General features: G+C 59.9%; 4 protein-coding genes across 6 annotated transcripts; 1 reads left to right on the plus strand and 3 right to left on the minus strand.

The window, feature by feature from the left end:
• Positions 1-104: 104 nt before the first annotated feature.
• On the minus strand, positions 105-2,180 carry LOC118898762 (protein tyrosine phosphatase receptor type C associated protein). Its single transcript, XM_036859242.1, has 2 exons — positions 2,134-2,180; positions 105-940 (listed from the first exon to the last, which is right to left on the minus strand). Exons 1-2 carry the CDS (start codon positions 2,134-2,136, stop codon positions 326-328), a joined length of 618 nt encoding a protein of 205 aa, XP_036715137.1. The 5' UTR covers positions 2,137-2,180; the 3' UTR covers positions 105-325.
• Positions 2,181-2,662: 482 nt separating this feature from the next.
• Positions 2,663-8,285, minus strand: CORO1B (coronin 1B). Of its 3 annotated transcripts, XM_036861839.1 has the most exons (12): positions 8,191-8,235; positions 7,594-7,752; positions 7,183-7,382; positions 6,661-6,783; positions 6,422-6,551; positions 6,074-6,255; positions 5,866-5,985; positions 5,066-5,170; positions 4,839-4,984; positions 4,601-4,658; positions 3,492-3,770; positions 2,663-3,317 (listed from the first exon to the last, which is right to left on the minus strand). In XM_036861839.1, the coding sequence occupies exons 3-12, from the start codon at positions 7,378-7,380 to the stop codon at positions 3,192-3,194; spliced, it is 1,467 nt and encodes a 488-aa protein (XP_036717734.1). In that variant the 5' UTR covers positions 7,381-7,382; positions 7,594-7,752; positions 8,191-8,235; the 3' UTR covers positions 2,663-3,191. The 3 variants fall into 3 exon arrangements, with proteins under 3 accessions (XP_036717734.1, XP_036717736.1, XP_036717733.1); XM_036861841.1 differs by lacking the exon at positions 8,191-8,235 and having other exon boundaries at positions 7,594-7,760; XM_036861838.1 differs by lacking the exon at positions 7,594-7,752 and having other exon boundaries at positions 2,842-3,317; positions 8,191-8,285.
• Positions 8,286-11,497: 3,212 nt separating this feature from the next.
• On the minus strand, positions 11,498-14,242 carry GPR152 (G protein-coupled receptor 152). The gene has a single exon (XM_036861842.1). It carries the CDS (start codon positions 14,240-14,242, stop codon positions 12,857-12,859), a length of 1,386 nt encoding a protein of 461 aa, XP_036717737.1. The 3' UTR covers positions 11,498-12,856.
• A 2,085-nt stretch (positions 14,243-16,327) lies between these two features.
• CABP4 (calcium binding protein 4) lies at positions 16,328-19,567 on the plus strand. The gene is made up of 6 exons (XM_036861843.1): positions 16,328-16,727; positions 17,120-17,150; positions 17,231-17,374; positions 18,466-18,575; positions 18,927-19,074; positions 19,187-19,567. The coding sequence occupies exons 1-6, from the start codon at positions 16,371-16,373 to the stop codon at positions 19,213-19,215; spliced, it is 819 nt and encodes a 272-aa protein (XP_036717738.1). The 5' UTR covers positions 16,328-16,370; the 3' UTR covers positions 19,216-19,567.
• Positions 19,568-22,251: the final 2,684 nt, after the last annotated feature.

The raw sequence follows: 22,251 nt of genomic DNA on the forward strand, positions 1-22,251 counted from the left end.
TTTGGACTTCTGGGGCAGGGGCGGGTGGGGTCGTGCCGGGAGGAATCCCTGCTAAGGGATGGGAGGGGCCGTGACAGGACCACAGAACGGAGGGGCCGGAGGGGTTTTATTTCAGATGGCTGCCCAGTGCCCCTGGGGACGGATGGCCTTCCTGGAGGGGCCAGGGATACACAGACTTGGGGACTAGAACTCGTGGCGGGGAGTGACTGTCTGAGGCTCTCCAAGCGGGGGTGTGGGTGACACGAGCCCAGGGCAGGCTGTGTCCAGCCATGGCAGCTCGGGAAGCAGAGGCGCAGTGGCTGGGATGTGGCACCAGGGCTGGCTCCTACAGTGCGGTGACGTGGAGGCCCTGGCCCCCAGCTGCCCTACTGCTGTCGTCCCAGGCCGCGCTGCCAGCGAAGGCGTGCAGGTCACTCAGCAGGGCCTCGGCGCTGCCCCTTGAGCCCACCGGCCCCTGGGAGCCGAGGCCCAGGCCCCCTTCGGCATCCTCGTCATAGGCTTCCTCGGCCGGCTCCGGGGTCTGCTGTGGGCTGGGCCCCTCTCCACGCTGCGCCCCTTCCTGGGATTCACGCTCCCCGTGGCCACCACCCAGGTCGTAGTCATCTTCTGCGTCCTGCTCGTCCTCCTGCCGCTCCAGGTCCTCCTCTGGCGACCCCAGCTCAGCCCGGAGCCAGCGGCCTGGCGGGCTGGCCCAGAGCAGGCGGCGAGTGCGGCCCCACAGCGCGGCGCCCAGGCGGGCCGGGTGGTAGTAGCCCCCCGAGTCCCGGCTCAGGCGGCGCCAGGCCAGCGCCAGGCCGGCGGCCAGCAGCAGCAGCAGCAGCAGCAGCAGGACAACAGTGACCGAGGAGCTGGAGCCCGGGCTGTCCTTGGCACCGCTGCCTGAGCCCAGGACCCCGGGCAGGGCCAGCAGTGCCCAGAGCCCTAGGACGCAGGGCAGGTCCTGTGGGGAGACAGGAAGGGGCTCACTGCCTGGGGTTGGTTGCCTCTTGGGTAAGACAGGGACAGTCAAGCAGAAAAGCCCAAGTCCTTAGTCAGTAAGGCCTCTCCTGGCTCTGTGATGTCCGCCAGCGATGCGTCCTCCTCCCTCTCGCCTCCCTCTCTCCCACTGCACCGCGTAAGCCGGCTCCTGCCTGGGGCCTGTGCACCGGCTGTTCCTTCTGTCTGGAATGCTCCATCCCCCCCGAGAGCCACAGGGCTCCCTGCTCACCCTGGCTCAAGGCACCTCAGCGCGGCCTAAGCTGGCCTGGATTACTACCCTGACATTCATCCCCGCAGCCCAGCCCTGCTTTACCCTCCTACCGGCTCCCCGACACAGGAGATAACTCTGCCTGTTTAGTATGCTTATTCTTCTATCTTCCCCCCAGGAAGACGGGGATCTTTTTGCCTTCAGCACCTAAACAATTTCTAGCGCAGAGTAGGTGCTCAAGAAATATCTGTAGAGACTCTGCCCCCGGGAGGAGGGGATGGAAGGGAAGGAAGGCACCTGCAAGACTGGTGTCGGAGCTGGCTCCTCCTGAGGCCCAGGGTGGGGGGACCGAGCCCGAGGCAACCGTGTAGCCTCCATTTGGCCAGGTCCCAGGATGGGGGTCACTGAGACCCCTCTACCTCCCTCCCAGCCACGGGGACTGCCCCAGCTGCAGCGTTTCCTGCAGCATTTCCGTTCAACTCTCCGTCCCTGGGGCCTCGGGCCTCGCAGGGCCAGGGGCTGGGGGAGGCGGGTGCAGCTGCCAGAGGAAGCCTGCGGTCGGAACAAGGCAGCTGGGGGGGTGTGCGGGGGGAGGGGTGCCGAGATGCAAGCAAGCCTTCCCCCACCCCGCACTGTCTGCCCAGGCTCCAGGGATGCGAGGAGAGGCTGTGCCGAGCCCCAGCTCCCGAGCAGAGTAGGTAAGAGTCCGCCTGGGGGTCTTGAAGGGGGGCCGGGCACGGAGTGGGGCACTGGGGGGCCACCCCCTGAATCTTGAGGGAGGCCCAGGTCTGACGTGAGGTGAGAGGAAGGCCCAGCCTCTGCCCCCTGCCCGGCTGCTCCTGCCCCCGGGCCCGCGGGGGGTCCTTCCTTAGCTCCCGGGGCCTAGACATTCCAGCCCTGACCTCCTGTGGCCCCCACCCCAAGGACCCAGCAGGCTCCACGCTCACCATCGGTCTGCTGGCCTCCCAGCGCCGGGCGCCCACCTCCAGCCCTGGCCGTGTGGAGCTAGAAATGAGCTTGCGCTCTCGACGCACCTGGGGTTTACTCGGCGCTTCCGCTTCCTGCCCACGACACCCCGCTCAGCCCTCCCTGCGACAGGACCCTCGTCGCCCCCCCCACCCCTCTCAGAACCACCTTGATCCACACCAGATCCTCACCGGCCTCTCCCCGGGCCAGGCTGGGGCTATGGGGGGCGGGGCGGGGGATGCTCACGGTCCCCCAGAACTTTCCCACATTTATTTATTTATTTATTATTATTATTTTTAAAAATAATTCTTTATTTTATTTATTTATTTTTGGCTGTGTTGGGTCTTCGTTTCTGTGCGAGGGCTTTCTCCAGTTGCGGCGAGAGGGGGCCACTCTTCATCGCAGTGCGCGGGCCTCTCACTATCACGGCCTCTCTTGTTGCGGAGCACAGGCTCCAGACACGCAGGCTCAGTAGTTGTGGCTCACGGGCCTAGTTGCTCCGCGGCACGTGGGATCTTCCCAGACCAGGGCTCGAACCCGTGTCCCCTGCATTGGCAGGCGGATTCTTAACCACTGCGCCACCAGGGAAGCCCTTTCCCACATTTATGATCCATGGGGGCGCCCTATGTCCCCAGGGGTCCAGACTTCCTTTCCCAGTCCCACCCTTGCAGCAGAAGGGCAAACCTGGCTTTTAGAAAGAGAATTTTATTTGGAATGAAAATATAGAGCCCATCCCTCCTGCTTCCTCAGGGGAGGGAGCAGGGGGGCTGGGTGGGGGTGAGGGAGATGGTCCCTCAGAGTAGAAGCTCTCCTGGGTACAGAAATCTTCCCCAGTAATAATGACCAAAGCCAGGCAGTGGCTCCAGCCTAGGCCCACAGGATGGGTCCGGGTGTGGACTGGTCCCTGAACCTGCCCCAGAAACCGTCAGCGCGGGCAGGGGCAGCCAGCCGGAGTCAGTGTGACCTGCCAGCGGAGGCTGAGTGAGAAAGGGGTGGGAGGAGGAGGTGAATGGGGAGTGGCGTCCACTGGGCCTGAGGTCTAGGCGTCTCCATTTTCCATGCGGCCGAGCTGCTCCTCCAGGCGGCAGATGCGTTCCCCCTGCTCCTTGACCAGCGCTCTCAGTGCTCGCAGCTCCTGCATCACCTCCTCCAGCTTCCCAGCCTCCTGCAGGGACATGAGCGGGGGGGCAGGGGTTTCGGAGCTGCAGCCCTCCCCAAATCTACTATCAGGCAGAGGGGTCTGAGGCCCAGAGAGGGGCAGTGAGTGGTTCAGGCAGGCACAGCAGACCTGGGCAACACCTGGGCTTCCCAACACCACCCTGAGCTGAGGGGCACCTACCCCGGCTCCGGCAAGGCTGCCGCCAGGGGCGGCAATACTGGTGAAGGCAGCAGGCGTGGAGGCCCCCGGGCGGGGGGAGCCAGGGGCCGCGGCGGGCCGGCTGTCTGATAACACGTTGCGCCGGTTGACCTTCAGGTCCCGCTGTTTGCTGGGCACGTAGGCTTCCCGCAGGGAGATGAGGATGGGGTTGGCATCCCGCCCGCTCACCCACTCCTCTGCCTCCAGGGCCGCCTCAGGCCCAGCCGTGTCGGGGTACAGATCATCCTGGAAGAGGTCCGACTGGGCGGGGGGGGAGGTCTGGGTCAGCTGGGGCCCACCTGCAGGGTCCTCTAGTCTGGACCCTGAATGGCCACCTCCTCAACACTCTCCTGGCCTCCAGGCTTGCACCCTGTCAACCCATCTTCCCATGGTCTGACCCCTAGTGACCTTTCTAAAGCTCAAATCTGTTCTTTCACTTCCCTCTGGACACCACCAACAGCTCCCTCTGAAGATTCCCCCCACCTTCCCAAGCAGGGGCCAGCTACGTGGCTTTGTGGGACGCTGGGATCCACGTCTGTGCCCTGTGGACAGTTAGTTCCTGGGGCTGGCCCCGTCAAACTCGTCCTCAGCTCTGCTCCCTGGACGTGCCTGGCACGCTACCCTGTGCCCTCAGTAAACGCTGGCTGGAGAGAAATGAAGCACGTTCAAGGCTCTCAGCTGGGGCGCAGAGGCCGAGCCACATGTGGCCGAATCCCCACCTCACGGGAGCCTCCACTGCAGCCGGACTCCCCGCTCCTCTTTCCATTCCCACCTCTGTGCCTTCGCCTGGCTTACTACCCACCCCTCATTGGAGGCCCTGCCCCAGCCATGCTGTTGGTCCTGCCTTGCCTCCTACAGGGAGACCTCCAAGGCTGCCCAGTATCTGCCTCCTGCGGCTCATGCAGAGCGAGGCCTCAGTTCACCCTGTGTCTCATCCCTGCCTGCCCCTGGCTGGGCACGCTGGCATCTATCCAGCCCACTGACTACACCCACACTCGGCCATGTCCCATTCACAAGCCTCACCTTGGTCACCCCTGTGTGGTCTGTCTGCTAGAAAGGGAGTGGGTGGGCAGGGAACCAGGTGGCCTTACCTTTCGTGGCACAGTCATGACAATGGGCTCACACTTGCGCTCATGCAGTTTGTAGAACCTGGGAAAGGGCGGGGAGGGAGGACCCATGGGTGGAACCTGCCCCCTACCAGCTCTCCCAGCTCCCTCTGCCCTCCCCTTCCAGTCCTTACCCTGGCCCCTCCCACGGGCTGACCCCTGACCCCGGGGCCCCTCTGGGCCAGTTCCTGCTCCTGAGCAGCCCCTACATCCACCTTCTTACCGGGCAATCTCGCACTTGCTGACCTCCAAGCCCCTCTTGGGCATGCTGCCCATGCCCCTCTGGGGCTCTCTGCTGGTGAACGTGTTCAGGAAGTGGATGTAGGGGGGCTCGTCTGTGATCTCGAAGTACCGGATGCTGGAGTCACCCTGCAGGGCGGGAGGGGGCAGGGGTCAGCACCCGGGCCTGCCTGACTCTTCCCTGTCCCCACCAGCCCTGCCCAGCCCTACCTTGCCGCAGACGTAGACCACGCTGGTGTCAGGGTCGTAGAAGGGCAACAGAGCCCCGTTGCTAGAGTCCAGCTCCTGCAGGGCCATGGGCTCCCCGAAGTCTTCCTGGCACATGGGGTGAGGGGCAGTCAGGCCAGGTCAGAACCTCCCCTCTCCCCTCACTGTCCTAACCCTTCACTGGGACTGGCCCCAGCGAGCCTCACAAGCCGGCTGGCACTGCCCCTACCACTGTCACCCTTTGCCCACACGGTGTAGCCCCGCCAGGCCCTCCTGGCTCCCCTCCCTCCACTCCCACGATCCCATTGTCCCCGCCTACTCCAGGCCTTCAGACTACCCCCAGGCCACCAAGCAAGTACTGAGAAAGTCCCTACCACGCGGGAGCCAGGGGTGCCGGGCAGCACTAGCTGCTGTCTCAGAGGGGCCCCTGGAGGTCACTAGACAGAAGGTTAAGCCTGTGGGACAGAGCACTTCACAGGAAAGGCTGGAAGCCTCCCTGGAGAAGGGGACTTCTGCACTGGGCCTCGAAGGACAGCCGAGTGGAAACAGACAAGCAAAGGAGGGAAGGGCCTTTCAGGGGGCAAGAACACTGTGGGCAGACACGGAGGCAGGTGGAGGCGGTGGGGGAGGCCAGAGAGCAGGGGGCAGGGAGAGGAGAGGCTGGCAGGGCTCCAGGTCCTGGGTGCCTCAGGTGCCAGGCTGAGAACCTGGGAACGACAGGCCTCTCCAGGTGACCTCCGCCCTCCTCGCCCAGGGTGGAGCCCGTCTTGAGGCTGCCCGCTAGGGCCGGCCGGGCCACTCACTGGGTCCCAGAGCGCCAGCTGCCGCTCGCTCATGCGGCTGAAGCCCGTGGTGAACACCTTGCCGTCTGCCAGGAAGATGGCCCGCATGGGCCGGGCCCCCTCGTGAGCCTTCTCCCGCTCCTGCCGGGGAGATGGAGTGGTCAGTGTGGAGCCCCAAGAGAGCCCCTCGGCCAGTCTGCGGCCATCCTCACCCTCCAGGGCCACGTACCGCCACCAGAGTTCCCCGGCGGGGGTCAATGATGCGCACGCTCTTGTCCTTGCACGCGGTGCAGAAGAGACTGCCGTTGCGGTTCCAGCTGATGTTGTAGATGAGGTCGGGGTGCAGGCTGTCCAGGCGGTACAGCTCCTCCGCCGTGCCCACGTTCCAGATGAGCACCACGTTGTCGCAGCCTGCCGGGCGGGGCGCCGTCAGCTCTGACCACCCCCCTGGGACCCGACCCGGCACTCGACCTCTGTGGGCCTCAGCCTTCCTGGGTGTCAGACGGGCCTGGGAGAGGGTGTGGGATGCTGCGGAGCTGTGTGCATCGAGGGGCAGGGCAGGGGCGGCGGTGCAGACCTGCGCTGAGCAGCACGTTGCGGGCCGTCGGGTGCCAGGTGATGATGCCCACTCGCTTGGTGTGCCCCTCTAGCGCCACCACGGGCTCTGTCAGCGGGGAGACCAGCCCGTTCTCCGGGATCTGCCACACCTGGGGAGAGGAGGGGAGGGGAGGGCAGCTGAGGCCCCTGCTTGGCCCCGCTGCCAGGAGCCTTGAGCCACATCTGCGACCCCCGCCCCATCACAGCCCCATGCCTCACCATGACCGTGCAGTCCTCCGAGCCGCTGGCGATGACTTCGTCATTGTGGGGACACCAGTCAATGTCCAGGACAGGTCCTGTGTGTCCACACACTGTCGGGTAGGCCTTGTCAATGCGGCCGGTCTGCAGGCATGAGGAGGGCAGTCAAGGGGGACCCAAGATGCCCAGGCTCCATCCCTCCCAGAACTTCAGCCCTCCCCTCTGTGGACGAGGAATGACGCGGTTGGCCTGGCCCACAGATGGCCCAGATGTGACTCTCACCCTGCCTCCTCCTGACCCACCTCTTCCTCACAGGTGTCACCAGGTGAGCAGGAGATGTTTGTTGCCTCTGACCCTGACTCCATGGCAATAAAAAACAGACTTTCTCTATCTGGGCTAACACCTCCCAGGCAGTAAATGTGGATTACGACACCTGCCCGGCAGTGTGGGGGTGGGCAAATTATGGGTTGTGAAGTGCGCAGAGAGACCTGGCAGATGCGACCAAGCTGGCTCCAGTGTCCTCCCAGCCCCGCTGGGGCCCACCTTGCTTAGCGGGAGCACCAGGAAGGCGCCTCCACCGCTGGCCTCCACAATCACTGCCAGGAACTTGGGGTTGACGGCGCAGAAGGTGCTGTCCCAGGTGACACGGGACACTCGAATGTCCTCATAGCACTGGTCATTCTTGACAGGCTGCCCGAACACATGTCGGAATTTGCTCTGCCGAACCACTTTGCGGAACATGACTGCAGGATTGAGAAGCATAGGTCAGCCTCTGCCCATCCCAACAACCCCCAAGCCTCCCAGGGCTGCACGAAGGGAGTGGGGAGGATGCAACAGGGCGCCTGGGCCTTATCACCTGCCTGGCTCTCAGTTTCCCAAGTTACAGGATAGGGTCACAGGGCAGACCTGGCTGCCTATCCCCAAGGCGGGATCTGAAGGCAGAAGTGCATTGACCTCCTGCAGAACCACTGCTGAGTCCTGAGGGGCTCTGCTGGACGCTACCCAGGGCCTCTCCCCGGCCTCTGGTATGCGTGTGGGGGAGGGGGGAGGTGCCCGAGCCAGTGCAAGCTTAGCTGCTTGGTGGGTCCTAGTCAGTTCCCAGCAGGCTCCTTCCTGCCCAGGATTTGGAAGCAGGGTGATGGGGAGGACAGACAGAGGAGGCCGGAATGATCTCCGTTGTGCGTCCGCGCTAGGTCACAGTTCTGGGTCCCACGGAATGTGCAGTGCCTGCAGGAATGTGCAGGGAGCCCCAAGCCGGTCCAGGGGGCCTGGCAGGACTGGGGGGGGGGTCGGGACGCCGCTCCCAGCCACAGAGCATCCCAGAGCGCCCTCAGAGCGGGGTCCAAGGTGAAGCAGGAGCCCAACTTCAAGGATCCCGGTCTGGCAGGGGAGACGCTGAGCGGCCAGGGGGAGTTGGGACTGAGGGTGGGGCGCCGCGGAGGGGAAGGGCTCCTCGGACTCGCGACCCCCACCCCAGCCCCCTGCGGCTCTGCCCCCGAAGTCCTGCCCAACCCCCCGCCTGCGCCCCCAGCCCCGGCCCGTCGCGCTCACCAGGGACGCCGGGAGGCTGCAGCACTGTCCTCGGGTGGCTCCGTATCCCAGTCTCTGGGAAGCAGGAAGCGGGAATCAGGAAGTGACAGAGGAGAGAGGGGCGGGGGGCCGGGGGCGGGGCGGGGGCTCAAGGGGGCGGGGCCGAGGTCACGCGCGGAGGGGCGGGGCGGGAGGCTGTGAGCTGTTGCCTGGCAGGCCGGAGCCTGAGGAGTGCGCGGGCCGGGGCCTCAGGGGGCGCGGGGGCGGGGCCTGGGCGGGGCCTGAGAGAGCTCCGCCCCACAGCTCCCTGTCCCTCTGGGGCAAAGGGGCAGGGGCAAAGGGGCAGGGGCAGGGGTCGGGATTGGGGTGGGGCCGTAGTGCGGCAGCCTGGCGGCAGACCCGGACCCCTTCCCCATCTTGCTCCTCCTGTCGGCGTCCTCAGGAGTCGCCAGGGTTGGGTGGAGCCCACCCTCCCAATCCCCCACCTCAATGCATACTTCCCGGTCGAGTCCACCTCGACTCTGAAATATAGTAAGTACTCGGACAGGCGATATAGTCACGTGCCTCAAGTTACAAAGGTATGTGCTCTTGGTACAATGTAAATAAAACAGTGGTGTTTTAGGGGGCGAGTGGAAGACCCCGCCCTCTCATTCTCCCCGGTGAACACCTTTGGGTCCTGCCTGGCCTCCTTATTAGAAAGAGAAATAGGGCCATGACCTCCAGACCCCTCAAACCTTCCTTTCTTTCCTCAACCATCTCCCACCGAGGCCTGGAGGTCTGTCCATAGATGTCTCCCTCCTCCTGGCCAGCTCCTGAGACAGGCTGGCCTCCTGGATCTACCCCATCCCCATCCCACCCTGGCAGGCTTAGGTGTCCCTGTAGGCCCGACAGGCAGAATCTGCCCCCTCTAATCTGGCATTCTGTTTGACTCCAAAGTCCTTGCTTTTCCCACTGCTCCATAACCCCTAGGACAGGCCAGTCCTTCCAGCCCAGGACCAGAATGTGGGTGGTTTGGAAGAGGAAATGCAGCCACAAAGCTTCCCTCTCTGTTGTGTCTCCCAGGCAACAGCCAGGGGTCTGTCTAAAGCCCACACCAGATCCCCTACCCTGAACCCTCTCCCTTTGCCCTTCATCACATGAATGACCCACCGTCATTGCCCCCTCCCCCACCTGTTACCTTCCTCCATCCTCTCTGCATGTGGCCCAGTGACACTGACCCTCCTTATCCCTGAAATACACCACCTCCCTTCTCACCCCAGGGCTTTGGCACATCCTGTTCCCTCCATCTGGAAGCTCTTCCCCCAGATCTTGAAAAGGCTCCATCCCTCACTTCCTCCAGGTCTCTGCTCAAATGTCACCTCCTCTGGGGGCCCTCCCTGACCATCCCCCTCACCCATCACTCTCTGGCCCTTCCTTGTTCCCCCTGTACGTTCTTAATCACTACCTTATGTTATATTGTATAATTATTTTGTGTATTTGCTTTATTTTTTATTTTTGGCTGCACTGCACAGCTTGTGGGATCTTACCAGGGATCGAACCTGTGCCCTCAGGAGTGACAGCTCAGAGTCCTAACCACTGGACCACCAGGGAATTCCCTAATTATTTGTGTATTTGCTTTTTGTCTGCCTTGTCCCGCTAGGACGTCCGCAAATTGAGGATTGCACTTTGCCTTGTTTCCCACCATATCCCCAGTTCCTAGAACAAGACCTAGCATACAGTATGTATTCAATTAATGTATACTGAATGAATAAATGAACGGCAGCCCTGAATGTGGAATTGAAAAATGTTCATATTCACAGCTCTCAATGTCTGGTGCCTATGAAGGAGAGGGAAGTGTGTCTCTCACCTGTAGAAGGGATGAATCTTCCAGAGGGCAACAGGAGCCCAGCCCCATGGAGTGTGTTAGGGGTGAGGGGAGGGGCTGTGGAATGTGGGGGGTAAGCCCTCCCTTCATCCTCTCTGGCCTTGGGTGTGCATGTTTCCTCCGATACAAAACCCTCCTCTGTGGGCCGGGAGGAGAACTCCTCTTTATCTCACAAAACCCTTCATGGCACTGCTCTTTCTCCTGGATGGCAAGTACCCATTATGAGTGGGGTTCCTTTCTGGGACCTTGGAGGTGGGGCTAGCCCACTCTCCAAGAGGTAGGGTTAGTAGCATCTTTTTTTTCTTTTGGCTGCACACCGCGTGGCATGTGGGATCTTAGTTCCCCAACCAGGGATCGAACCCACACCCCCTGCCGTGGAAGCGCGGAGTCTTAACCACTGGACCGCCAGGGAGGTCCCCCAAGAGGTGGGGTTAGGAGTATGGACCAGAGTTGAAGGCAGGTGGCTGGCACTGAGGATTTAGTCCCTGATCTGCCTGCCATGTGAAAAAGCTTCGGGATCCCTACATGGGAGAAGGAAGAGGGGCACTCTGCAAGGGGGACATCAGTCCAGACCCTGCCCTCAGGAAGTGTACAGTCCAATGGGGTGGGGAGTGTGAAAGCATTTGGAAAGTGGAGGAGGAGGCTGTGTGGTGGGGCGGGGTGGGGAGGCAATGCCTGGTGGGCAAGATGCTGCCACTTGGGCTCTGGGGGGTCAGTGCTGTCCCAGGCCTGAGTGAGACCTGGGGGTGTCCACTGGCATAATCGAATTAGTGGCTAACAATTATTAAGCACTGTGTGCCAGGCAAGGATCCGAGCACTTCACAGGGATTAACACTCTTAGAAAATGGAACCATTATTATGATCCCCATTTTACAGATGAGGAAACTGAGTCTCAAAGAGGCCAAGAGCCTTGCTGAAGATCACACAGCTGGTGAGCTGTGGAGAACCAGGATTCAAATAACCTCTGAGGGGCACTAGAGGCCATGTGCTAACCCCACCCAAAATGGAAGGCTGGCTGAAAAAGCACCTAACAAGTGCTCAATAAATATTTGCTGAATGAATGAATTCAACAAATTTGTGCCTGTCCAGAAATCTCTCCCACCAGCCTCGGTGCCCACAATTGCAGGAAATGCTATGATTATGCTGCTGGTATCAGCAACACCACCACCCAGCATGCTTCCATCCCCGGGTTTGGTTAATGATCACAACAGCCACACTTGCAAAGGGAATGTTATCACCCCATTTTACAGAGGAGAAAACTGAGGCAAAGAGAGACCTGGGAACCAGAATCCAAATCTGACTGCACCACTTCAGTCTGCCTATACAGCAAGACCCCTGGGAAGGGTAGCACGTAAAATGTCATTGTCATTTACACCTACTGGTAAGGGCATCTCTCAGCTTCTAAAGGTCACAACGCTGAGCTAATGGGAAAGTGTTGGGGGGCGGGGGGTGAAAGGGGAAAGGGTTCACGATTTTGGAACCCTGGGGATTGGGTGGGGTGAGTGCCAGTAGAGAGTGATGGGTATGAAAAGGAAGTGGCGTGGGGGGTCTGAAAATAGACCTTCAGCACTTCCTAGTTTTTCTAGCAGTGTCTGCAGCTTAAGAGGGAGGAGGGTGGCTCTGCCCTAGAGACACCGTGTGACCTCCAAGGAGCCTGTGCTATCTCTGGAGCCACTGGTCCCCAGAGTTCTCTGCTTGGACATATTCCCATCTCTGCATCTGGGCTGAGTGTATAGAAGGGGCTCAGGCTGAGGCAGGACCAGGGCACTCTGCACCTCCTCCATGGTGGGGGATGGGCAGGTGAACACTCGAACCCTTAAACGTAGCAGACCTTGAAGTCCCCTGGAGCTGCCCGAGGCACGGAGGCGGGCCCATGCTCTCTCAGGCCACCTGGGTGTCTGCAGCCCAGAGCTGGTCATGGGCACCATGATCTGCCCCGAAGTTCACAGGATCCCAGATGCTCAGGCCAGGGGGCACTTCCTCCAATCCATCCCCTGCCCCTGCAGGGACATCCTTGGATGTCCATGAAAAAAGAGCACCTGTTCACTGAGCCCCTACTGTGTGCCAGTTCCTGCCAGGCACCTTGCACACTTTCTCATTTAATCCTCACAATGCCAGATGAAACAGGAGCTCAGAGGGTGAATCAGCTTGTCCAGAGTCACCCAGCGCCGGATTTGAATCCAGGCTTGCTAGCTCTCGCCTCTGCGCCCACCACCTTGCTGAGGGAAGTCCTGCCCCAGCCCCACCGCCTGTTGGGTGCAGGGGGCTGGCAGAGAGGGCTTGGCCATGCCAGGCCAACTTGTGGGCTCCTAAGACCCTGGGGTCCTGAAGAATGGCTCCCTTCTCTGCAGGGACTTCCTCTGCGGCTCCTCGTATCCAGGTTAGTGGTTGGGACGGGAAGGAGGGCAGGGAGGGAAGGATCAGGGAGGTCAGATCAAGCCCGGAGAAGTCACCCTGCCAGTCTTTCTCCTGCAGGACGGAGGCTAAGGGGAGACTGTCAGTGGGGTCTGGGGGGCATCGGAGGGCAGAGGCCAGCAGGGCACCATCAGCTGTGGTAGCTCAGGGGACTGTTGGACCACCGTGTGTGGGCCAAGCACGGAGGAGCTTGCTGGGATCCGGGCAGGGACATGACGCTCACAACAGACTGTCTGGGACTTTTGGCTGCTTTGTGTTCACGTCGCCCAAGTCCGTCTGCCAGGCCAAGGGCCTCGCTGGGGTTTTCCACGAGGACTTCCTCCACGGCAGCCGTCGTCCTCTGACCGGCTGGTTCCTCTGTCTCCCCAGCTCTTCTGCTGCCCTGGCGGCCCTGGCTTTCCCAGACTGTCACGTGGGGCCTGCACCCGGGGCCTCCTCTTGGGGGGCGCTGCTGGGGCTTTCTCCCTCGGAGGCAGCAGGTTCGGCCGGGTTCACAGGGGCCTCTGGGGTGGAATCCGTGGAGGGGGCAGAGGAGGCTTCGTCACAGGGGCTGGGGGCTGAGCTGGCTGGGGGTCCAGGGGGCTGGGCCTCAGGGATTGCCTGTGGCTGGGCCGCAGCATCCAGCTGGCGCTGGGCCCCGTGGTTCTCCTGGGGCTGGGCCCCGGGGTTCAGCTGAGGCTGGACCAGAGAGTCTGACTGTGGCTGGGCCACGGACTCCAACAGCGGCCGGGCTGTGGGGTTCACCTGCGGCTGGGCCTCAGCCACTGGCCCTGGTAGAGTCTGATCCCCGGAGTCCGCTTGGGTCTGCGGCTCAGCTGGAGTGAAGCTGCCCGGCCGCTCCTCACAGAGAGCTGCGGCGAAGGAGGAGAGCACGGCGTGCAGCAGGGCCCGGAGGTCGGCACTGGCCAGGAGGCAGAGGAAGGGACTGAGGCAGCTGTCGAGCAGGATCAGGTAGTCAGAGTAGACCAGGGCCTCCCAGAGCAGGTAGCCGGGGTAGATGTCCCACAGGAAGGCCAGGTACAGCAGCTGCGCCAGCTGGTAGGGCAGCCTCAGGACCACATAGGCTGACAAGATGGTCTTGGCCACGCGGGCAAAGCCTCGGCAGGCCGTGGACCCGGGCTGGTGGCAGCAGGTTCTGCAGGAGGCAGCCTGGGTGAGCACGTGGCAGACGAGCAGCAGGAGGAAAGGCAGGAACCCCCCCAGGATCTCAAGCATCCGCAGCGGGAGCTCCTCACTGTCCCAGAAATCCAGGCAGATGACCAGATCGTACCACCAGACGGCGGCCTCGGGGAAGACCAGCCAGGGCGCACTGAAGAGGGTGGCCAGCACCCAGACCCCGGCACAGACCCAGAGGGGCAGGCGGGCTGGGCGGTGCCCAGGGTACCAGCGAGGGCACAGCGCAAGCAGGCAGCGGTCCAGGCTGAGGGCTGTCAGCAGGAAGAGGCCGGAGGAGTAGGACACACCCCACAGGAAGTAGTAGAAGCGGCAGGCGGCCGTCCCCAGTGGCCAGTGCCCTCCATGCTGGATCTCCAGGATCTGGAAGGCGGCTGCCGCCAGGAACAAAAAGTCAGAGAGGGCCAGGCTGAGCAGGAGCAGGGCGAGCCGCGTGCCCGCTCCCTGCCGGGCCTGCGAGCCGGCCAGCCATGCCATGAGCCCGTTGGCTGGCAGCCCCAGGAGCAGGAGGGCCACCAGGAAGACCGTGTCCCAGCCACCCTGGGGGTAGTCCTCATCGTCGAGCTCTGTGCGGGGCCCGTGGCCAGCGGCACCCAGGTGGACTTCCATAGCAGTGTCCATCTGAGGTCCCCAGTGTCCCACTGGACGTGGAGTGGGTGCCTGGTGAATCAATGAAGGCACGAATGACTGAAAAGAAGAGAGAGGATGCTGTGCATCTCCATGCAAGTCGCTGTCCCTCTCTGGGCCATCATCATCATCACCTTTGGGGTAGTTAACCTTTGCCAAGGACTTGAAACAGATGACCTCACCTAGTCCTCATACAATCCATTCTACATGTAAGGAGAGGAAGGTTCAGAGGATCAGTGACTTGCCCAAGGTCAGAGGCAGGAATGTGGGCACCAGGGCTCTAACCGTTCTGCTACACGGAGTTCTCGCTGCGCCCAAGCAAACCAGAGGCTTTCAAATATATTTCAACTAAAATATTATAGCAGGACCCCTATGTGGACTAAAACTGTGTGCTCAGGATAACGGAGGGAGAGCACTGTTAGGGCTCCAGGGAACACAGTCTAAAAACCACTTGGGAATTCTCTGGCAGTCCAGTGGTTAGGACTCCGCACTTTCACTGCCATGGGCCCCGTTTTCATCCCTGGTTGGGAAATTAAGATCCCTCAAGCTGTGTGGCGTGGCCCAAAAACCAAACCAAACCAAAACAAAAAAACCCACTTGGTCAGAGCATCACAGCCTCCTTTTAGTCGGTATCCAGGGTTCAAATGTTTAAGATTCTGACTTCCCTGGTGGTCCAGTGGTTAAGAATCCACGCTTCCACTGCAGGGGGCAACGGGTTCGATCCCTGGTCGGGGAACTAAGATCCCGCATGCCGTGTGGTGCGGCCAAAAAAAGAAAAAAGATTCCAAGAAGGAAGGGCTCAGGTCCCCTGGGCCCATGGGAATCCAAGGGTGGACAGGGAGTCTGGGGCAGAGAGTGGCCCCCACTTGTCCCCTGGGGCTACTAAATAGAAAAGGGGGCAGGGGACTCAGCCGTGTGATGAGGATGCGGGTGGCTGGGTCCCAAGAGGCTCGCTGCCCTCACCCCACCTTCCCTAGATGGGGGAGGGTGGTTCCCTCTGAGGGTGGAGAAACTAGATGTCCAGGAAAGACTGGATCCTGCCACGTGGCCCATGGCTCCAGCCACTTGATCTTTTAGCCGGCTTGTCTCCCCACCTCCAGGGCCCTTACTCAGGCAGACCCCACTCTGCAAACTCCAGCCCCTACTGGATCAGAGCCCTGGGCTCCCCTTGGGCCCGGCTGGTGAGGCCTGGCTTACCTGTAAGGTGCAGGCTGCTGGCTGGAAGGAGCAGGGCGTGCCTGCCTCCCCAGAGGTCCGGCCGTCCGCACGGCCCCACGCCGGGGCCTGATGCATGGCGCCCGGCGGCACTAAGGCGGCCGGTGTGAAACCCAAGCTGGGAGGACATCAATCATTCATGGGGCTGCTCGCCGGGAAACCCTAACCCCAGCCCAGTAAGGCCAAGTGACCAGCCAGGCCCCCCTATTCCTGACAGGGCCAGATGGCTGAAACCCCTTGCCCTAGGCTCCTCCAGCTCAGGGCAGGCTCTGGGTTCCCCCAGGGTCCACCTCCTCCGAGGTCACCCCCATGACCCTCAATCATCTGTGATTCAAGGCCTCTATGGTCTGGCCTCTCTTCCTGAATTTCACATACCCTCTGCTCTGGCCAGGATGTCGCCCACGTGGGGGCCGCGGTGGGCAACTCATCCTCTCCTTTCCCACCTCCCAGCCTTTGCCCACACTCTTCCTCCTGCTTGAGATGCCTCTCCGTGTCCTCTCTTAGCTAAATCCTGCCTATCTCATACAACTGGGCTGACTTTGACGCTTCAGCAATATTGCCTCCGTTTTATAGATGAGGCAACTGAGGCTTAGAGAAGTGAATTTGCTGGATCTCCCAGCTCATAAGCGGCAGAGCTGGCGCTCAAAGCTCACTGCAGCCAACATGTCCTGGCACGCTGTGCTGCTGAGGATGATTCCCCTGACCCATCTGGCTCTGCCTTGGCCACCCCCAGGCAGAGGGCTGGGATTAGGGCCTGGGCTGCCTGCCTCACTTACCCTAATCCCCCTCAGGGCCCGATCCCTGGCCATCAGCTCTCAGGCTGGGGGTGCATAAGCAGCTTTATGGGTCCGGAGAGGCAGGAGTGCACGCTGGTGCTGCACCTCTGAGCCCTGTCACCCCTCTCCGCATGGCCACAGAGCAGGTGAGGGGACAGCATGGCCCAGACCCGCCCCCCGGACCCCGGAAGCCCCCTGTGGGGGTCATGGCTTCCAGTAGCGGTGCTGAGGGGCTCCCCTTGACCAGGAGGAGGAGCAGCAAGAGGGCGAAGGGACTCCGAGGGTCCCGGAAGGGCACTGGCAGCTCTGGGGAGCAGACCCTCACGCAGGGCCCCAAGGCCCTGGGGAGCAGCAAGAACCCCTCCGGGACTGGAGACGGGCAGGAGGGGCCAGCCTCTCGTCGCCAGTCCCACCGGCATCGTCCTGCCCCCCAGCACGATCCTGCTCAGAGGACATACGGGCCCCTGCTCAACCGCATCTTTGGGAAGGTCAGGTGGGGCTGGGGCAGGGCTGGGGGGCCTGGGGGTGAGGTTGGGGCTCATGGGCTCAGGCTCAGCCCACCCTGCCCCTTATACTCAGGCCTCCTCCAGTTTCTGCTCCAGACTCAGGAGCCTGGGCTGAGGGGGTAGAGTTTCTGCAGTTTGGGGGTGGCCTGGGCAGTGGGCGGAGCTAGACCCCAAACCCAGAGATCTGTGGCAGCGTGGGGCCCCAGGAGCAGGAAGGGGGTCATCTCTTCTCCTGGGGCCCGCGGGACTCCAGCTGCCTTCTCCTGCCCTTGTGGGATGGGCCCTGCCCAGGCCAGCGTGGGCTGGGGCTGGAGGAGGAAAGACGGCCAGAGCCCTGGCCGGCCCCAGGGACATGCCGGACTATGCCCCTGCAGGACCGCGAGCTGGGCCCCGAGGAGCTGGATGGTGAGTGGCCCTTGCTGGCAGCGGCGGGTGGGAGGTGTCCCAGAGCCTGGCTGCCTGCGCCTGACCTCCCTCCCCTGCAGAGCTTCAGGCTGCCTTCGAGGAGTTTGACACGGACAGCGATGGCTACATCGGCTACCGGGACCTGGGCGAGTGCATGCGGACACTGGGCTACATGCCCACGGAGATGGAGCTCATCGAGGTCTCCCAGCATGTCAAGATGCGAAGTCAGTGCTTGACCACACCTGCCTGGGGGCGGGGAGGGGCGGGGAGGGGCGGGGAGGGGCGGGGAGGGGCGGGACGGCCGAGCCATCTGGCTTTGCAGCCCGGGTCCTCTCCCGGCCTCGTGGTTCAGGGGAACGAGAGGTGGTGGGAGGTGGCTGTGGGGTGAGGCCCCGGTGACGGTGGCGTGAGGGGGTGACAGTTTCCAGGACAGTTTGACACTGGCGCCGGGGCACAGGGGTCGAGGGTGACAAGGAAGGCACCGGGTGACCCAAGAGAGCCCCTTGGGGCTCAGGTCGAGGACCCCCGTCTCTGACTGAGGTAAAGTGGTCCGTGCTGGTACCAGCCACCAGGGCTGTCTCTGTCTCTCTCTCTCTGACCCTCCCGAGGCTCCTGAAGAGAGCCTCCTGAGGTTCTGTGAGGCCGAGCGTGACAGAACCCTGGCCATTCCTTGCGATTAAATGTCTGATGGGCTGCCCTTGTGTGATTATCATTAGCCGATTTGTCAAATATCAGATTCCTTTCATCCCAGGACTCCTGCATTTGCTTTTTCTTTACAGTTTCCAAAATGGGATGTGATTTACAATTGATGTGAATATTTTCGTGTCATGCTTCTTTCTTTTCCCCAAAGCTGTCAGTTGACCATTGGTGCTTTTTATGATTGACGGCATCTTAGAATCCAGGGACAACCTGGGGATGCTTCTTAGGGGTCTTTGCTGCCGCCTATGGGGTTCTGGCACTTTACAGTCATGAACCCCAGCCCCATCAGCACCCTGTCCCCGGATGAGGAGGGAGGCTCAGTAAGTCCCCCAAGGCCACACCATCAGTGGCAGAGCCAGGAGGCTTTGAACCTGGGCCTGTCTGGTTGCACAGCCTGGTCTCTTTCCCCCACACCCGGTGCTTCACTGAGAGCACCTGAGCACTTTGCCCCCATCGGAGACCCAGGCTGTAGCCCCCTACCCACCCCCCCCACCCCGCCCAGGGACGTGGACACCGGTGTCCTTCCTGGATGCAGAGCCGGGGAGGGGCTGGCCCTTGTGACGCCCCTCCTCGGACCCCAGCCCTCACCACTGTGACCCTCTGCCTGGGTCCGCAGTGGGTGGCCGCGTGGACTTCGAGGAGTTTGTGGAGATGATGGGCCCGAAGCTGAGGGAGGAGACGGCGCACATGCTGGGGATGCGGGAGCTGCGCATCGCCTTCCGCGAGGTGTGGAGCGTCCAGATGGGCGGTGGGGGGGCGGCTGGGCGGCACCCTTACTGGCCTCTCCCCACAGGAGGCCAGGGGAGACTGGGAGCCTCAGCCTCTGGAGGCCCCAAGCCCTGCAGCTGGTGGGACTAGGGCTGGGGAGGGGTCAGAGAGGGTTTGGCTCACTCCCAGCTGGGGGTCCACCCAGGGAGACCTCCTGGGGCAGGGAGCTCACGGCCTCAGCCTGGGAGGCGGAGGAGCGTGTGGACGGACGAAGGTGTGGGCGTCCAGGCACAGGATGTGGCAAGGTGGAGGCGGGTACAGGCAGAGGCAGCTTTGGGTAGGAAGGGCTGAGCCCTGCTGGAATACCAGTTTGACAGGGACAGGGATGGGCGAATCACGGTGGCAGAGCTGCGACAGGCAGCACCGGTTCTGCTGGGGGAGCCACTGGTGGGTCCTGAGCTGGACGAGATGCTCCGAGAAGTGGACCTCAATGGGGACGGCACCGTAGACTTCGATGGTGAGTCTCCTACCGAGACAAATGCCCATCCCTCCGGCTCCCAGGCTGAGCTCAGTGCCTCCTGGCGTGGCTGACCTGGACTGGCCCAAGCCCCGCCCCTTCTCCCCCACAGAGTTTGTGATGATGCTTTCTACCCACTGAGGCTGCAGGAGGGAGACTGCTGCCCCTCTGGCCCCAGACGCCAGCAAGGTTCACGCTGCACACCCGCCCTACAAGGCCCCAGGATGAAAGAAACCCAGCAGCCCCAGCCTTCTGCTCCTGATAACCTCTGGCTGGAGAGTTGGCTTGTGATGTCACCTGCCCACCCTCATCCTCACCTCCCTTCCACCCGAGCTGCCTGGAGGAAACCTGCCCTCAACCGCCCATCATTCCCCGGTGTGAGCAAGATTTGAATCTCTCCAGCCCCTTGGGAGGTAGGGAGCTCCCCGGCACCGGCAGCATTCAAAGACGGGGCAGTGTAGGGGTTAGTTCTGGTAACATGGTGAATTGAGAAGGTGGCTGGACACACCTCCCACTCTTTATATGTGGAAATGTTTTGGGTTTTGTTTTTATTTAAAGCTGAATGTGAAAGAGAGGGATGACCCCGGGTACCAAAGACAAAGAGAACCCAAAGCTGGGTGGTGGGAAGGAGCAGATGCCATGGGGGCTTCAGAGGTGGAGAGGTTCAGGAGCCGGGGCTCTGACACCCAGGAGGGACAAAAGACCTGTAAGAGGCTGGGGAGCAGGACATGACGTCAGTACAATCCAGCGTCTCAACGGGCTACCCTGTTCTTGAAAAGGCGACCAAAATATACCTCCACCCACCAGCCTGAGAAAGTGACGAGGTACAGATGTTCAGGACCTTGAGTGGAAAAAGTTACCCCAGTGAACCTGCAACTCAGGTCTGCATGTCAAGCAGGAGTGCAGTCTATCTCTGTGGTGTGCAAAGCAGAAGAAATAGGAAAAAACTGCGGAGAAAGGCACTCTTTCAACCCAGGGCACATAGGACTTAAAAAAACCCCAAACAACCCCGTCACTTCTGAAGATGAACTCATGACAAAAAATTACAAATCACATAAGGAAACAAATCACCACGAGGGAGACCAGGCAGATGCAGTAAACAGAAGAGTCAGCACCCAAAGTGTAAATCATAAAACAATGTAAAAGAGGCCATTAGGGAAACGCAAAAACAAACAAACAAACAGAAAAAACTGAGGTGAAAGAAAGGAGACCGTTATCAGTAACAGGATGGTACGAAAACAGAACAGAAAGATTTAAAAAAAATAACCCAAAAGAACTTCTAAAACTAGAGGATATAGCCATTGGAATGAAAAAAAATCAAGGGGTAAAGTAAACAGCATATCGGACACAATTTAACAAAAGATTAATGAACTGGAAGCTATATATGAGAAATCACCCATAAGGTAGCACTGAGGAATGAAAGACAGAAAATATTAAAGAGTAGTTAAAAGTCATTAGGAGTCTCAGAAGAAGAAAATGTAGAGAACAGGCATGAGGCAATATTTAAAGAGATGATGATTGAAAAACTTCCATAAAGACTTCCACAAAGAGGGACTTCCCTGGTGGCACAGTGGTTAAGAATCTGCCTGCCAATGTAGGGGACACGGGTTCGATCCCTGGTCCGGGAAGATCCCACATGCTGTGGAGCAACTAAGCCCGTGCACCACAACTACTGAGCCTGCGCTCTAGAGCCTGCATGCCGCAACTACTGAGCCTGCGTGCCGCAACTACTGAAGCCCCCACGCCTAGAGCCCGTGCCCGCAACAAGAGAAGCCACCATGATGAGAAGCCCGCGAACCACAACAAAGAATAGCCCCCACTCTCCGCAACTAGAGAAAGCCCGCGTGCAGCAACAAAGACCCAACACAGCCCAAAATAAATAAATAAATAAAAAGAATTCCACAAAGGCAAGAGTCCAGATTGAAGGAGCACATTGGAGCCAGAGAAGGATATATAAAAGTAAATGTATAGGGACTTCCCTGGTGGTGCAGTGGTTAAGAATCCGCCTGCCGATGCGGGGGACATGGGTTCGATCCCTGGTCCAGGAAGATCCCACACGCCACAGAGCAGCTAAGCCCGTGCGCCACAACTACTGAAGCCTGCGTGCCTAGAGCCCGTGCTTCGCAACAAGAGAAGTCACTGCAATGAGAAGCCCGCGCACCGCAACGAAGAGCAGCCCCCGCTCACCGCAGCTAGAGAAAGCCCGCGCGCAGCAACAAAGACCAACGCAGCCAAAAATAAATAAATAAATAAATTAATTTTTTTAAAAAAGTAAATGTATACCTAGATGCATGCCAGTGAAACTGCAGAATACAAAAGGAAAATCTTGTAAACAGCTCGAGAGAGAAATCAGATTACTTACCAAGGATTAGCAATTAGACTCTCCAAAGACTTTTTTCATTGACAACAACAGATGCAAGAGGAAAATGGAATAAATTGTTCAACGTGCAGAGGAAAAATAATGCCAACTGAGAAGCCTGTACTTAGCTCATCTTATTCAAGAATGAAGATGAAATATAAACTTTTTTCAGTAAACAAAGGCTGAAAGTGTTTCCCACCCACAAACTCCTGTTGAAGGTATGGCTTCAGTGGGAAGGAAATTGAAGGCAGAGTATGTACTAAATAATAGGAGAGAAATCAGTAAACATATTGGTAGATCTAAAGAAGCATTAACCATAAAAAAATAATTTGGGGGATTTTAAAAACCAGGAGGGACTAAAAAAAATAATAGACAAAAATAAAATGGAAGATGGGAAGGGATACTCTAGACATGCTTGTTTTTCCTAGAGGAGGACAGATTCATTGATTAACTTTAGATTTTGTTAATCATGTAAGAGTAACCATTAATATAACAGAAATAGAGATAGAATGTTCCATTCTCGATAGTCAAATCAACAGAGGAGGAAAAGGGAGAAAGTGAAGAATTCCTGATTAAGCTAGCAGAAGGCTGGGAAAGAGGAAAAAAAGCAAAGAAAAACAAAGTCTACAGAAAACATTAAAACACAAGGTAGAAATAATCCTTAAAACAAAACAAAACAGTGCTTCCCTGGTGGCTCAGTGGTTAAGAATCCACCTGCCAATGCAGGGGACACAGGTTTGAGGCCTGGTCTGGGAAGCTCCCACATACCACGGAGCAACTAAGCCCGTGTGCCACAACTCCTGAGCCTGTGCTCTAGA

The sequence above is a fragment of the Balaenoptera musculus genome, chromosome 8 (assembly GCF_009873245.2).
Source record: "Balaenoptera musculus isolate JJ_BM4_2016_0621 chromosome 8, mBalMus1.pri.v3, whole genome shotgun sequence".
NCBI lineage: Eukaryota > Metazoa > Chordata > Mammalia > Artiodactyla > Balaenopteridae > Balaenoptera > Balaenoptera musculus.

Coding starts and splice junctions, on each gene's coding strand:
- GPR152 (XM_036861842.1), bottom strand. CDS start 14,242: ATGGACACTGCTATGGAAGTCCACCTGGGTGCCGCTGGCCACGGGCCC.
- CORO1B (XM_036861839.1), bottom strand. CDS start 7,380: ATGTTCCGCAAAGTGGTTCGGCAGAGCAAATTCCGACATGTGTTCGGG. Junction 6,256..6,421: donor CAACGTGCTGCTCAGCGCAG/GTCTGCACCGCC, acceptor CCCGCCCGGCAG/GCTGCGACAACGTGGTGCTC. Junction 3,318..3,491: donor GCAGCCTTGCCGGAGCCGGG/GTAGGTGCCCCT, acceptor ATGTCCCTGCAG/GAGGCTGGGAAGCTGGAGGA.
- CABP4 (XM_036861843.1), top strand. CDS start 16,371: ATGGCCACAGAGCAGGTGAGGGGACAGCATGGCCCAGACCCGCCCCCC. Junction 16,728..17,119: donor TCAACCGCATCTTTGGGAAG/GTCAGGTGGGGC, acceptor ATGCCCCTGCAG/GACCGCGAGCTGGGCCCCGA. Junction 18,576..18,926: donor TGCGCATCGCCTTCCGCGAG/GTGTGGAGCGTC, acceptor CTGGAATACCAG/TTTGACAGGGACAGGGATGG.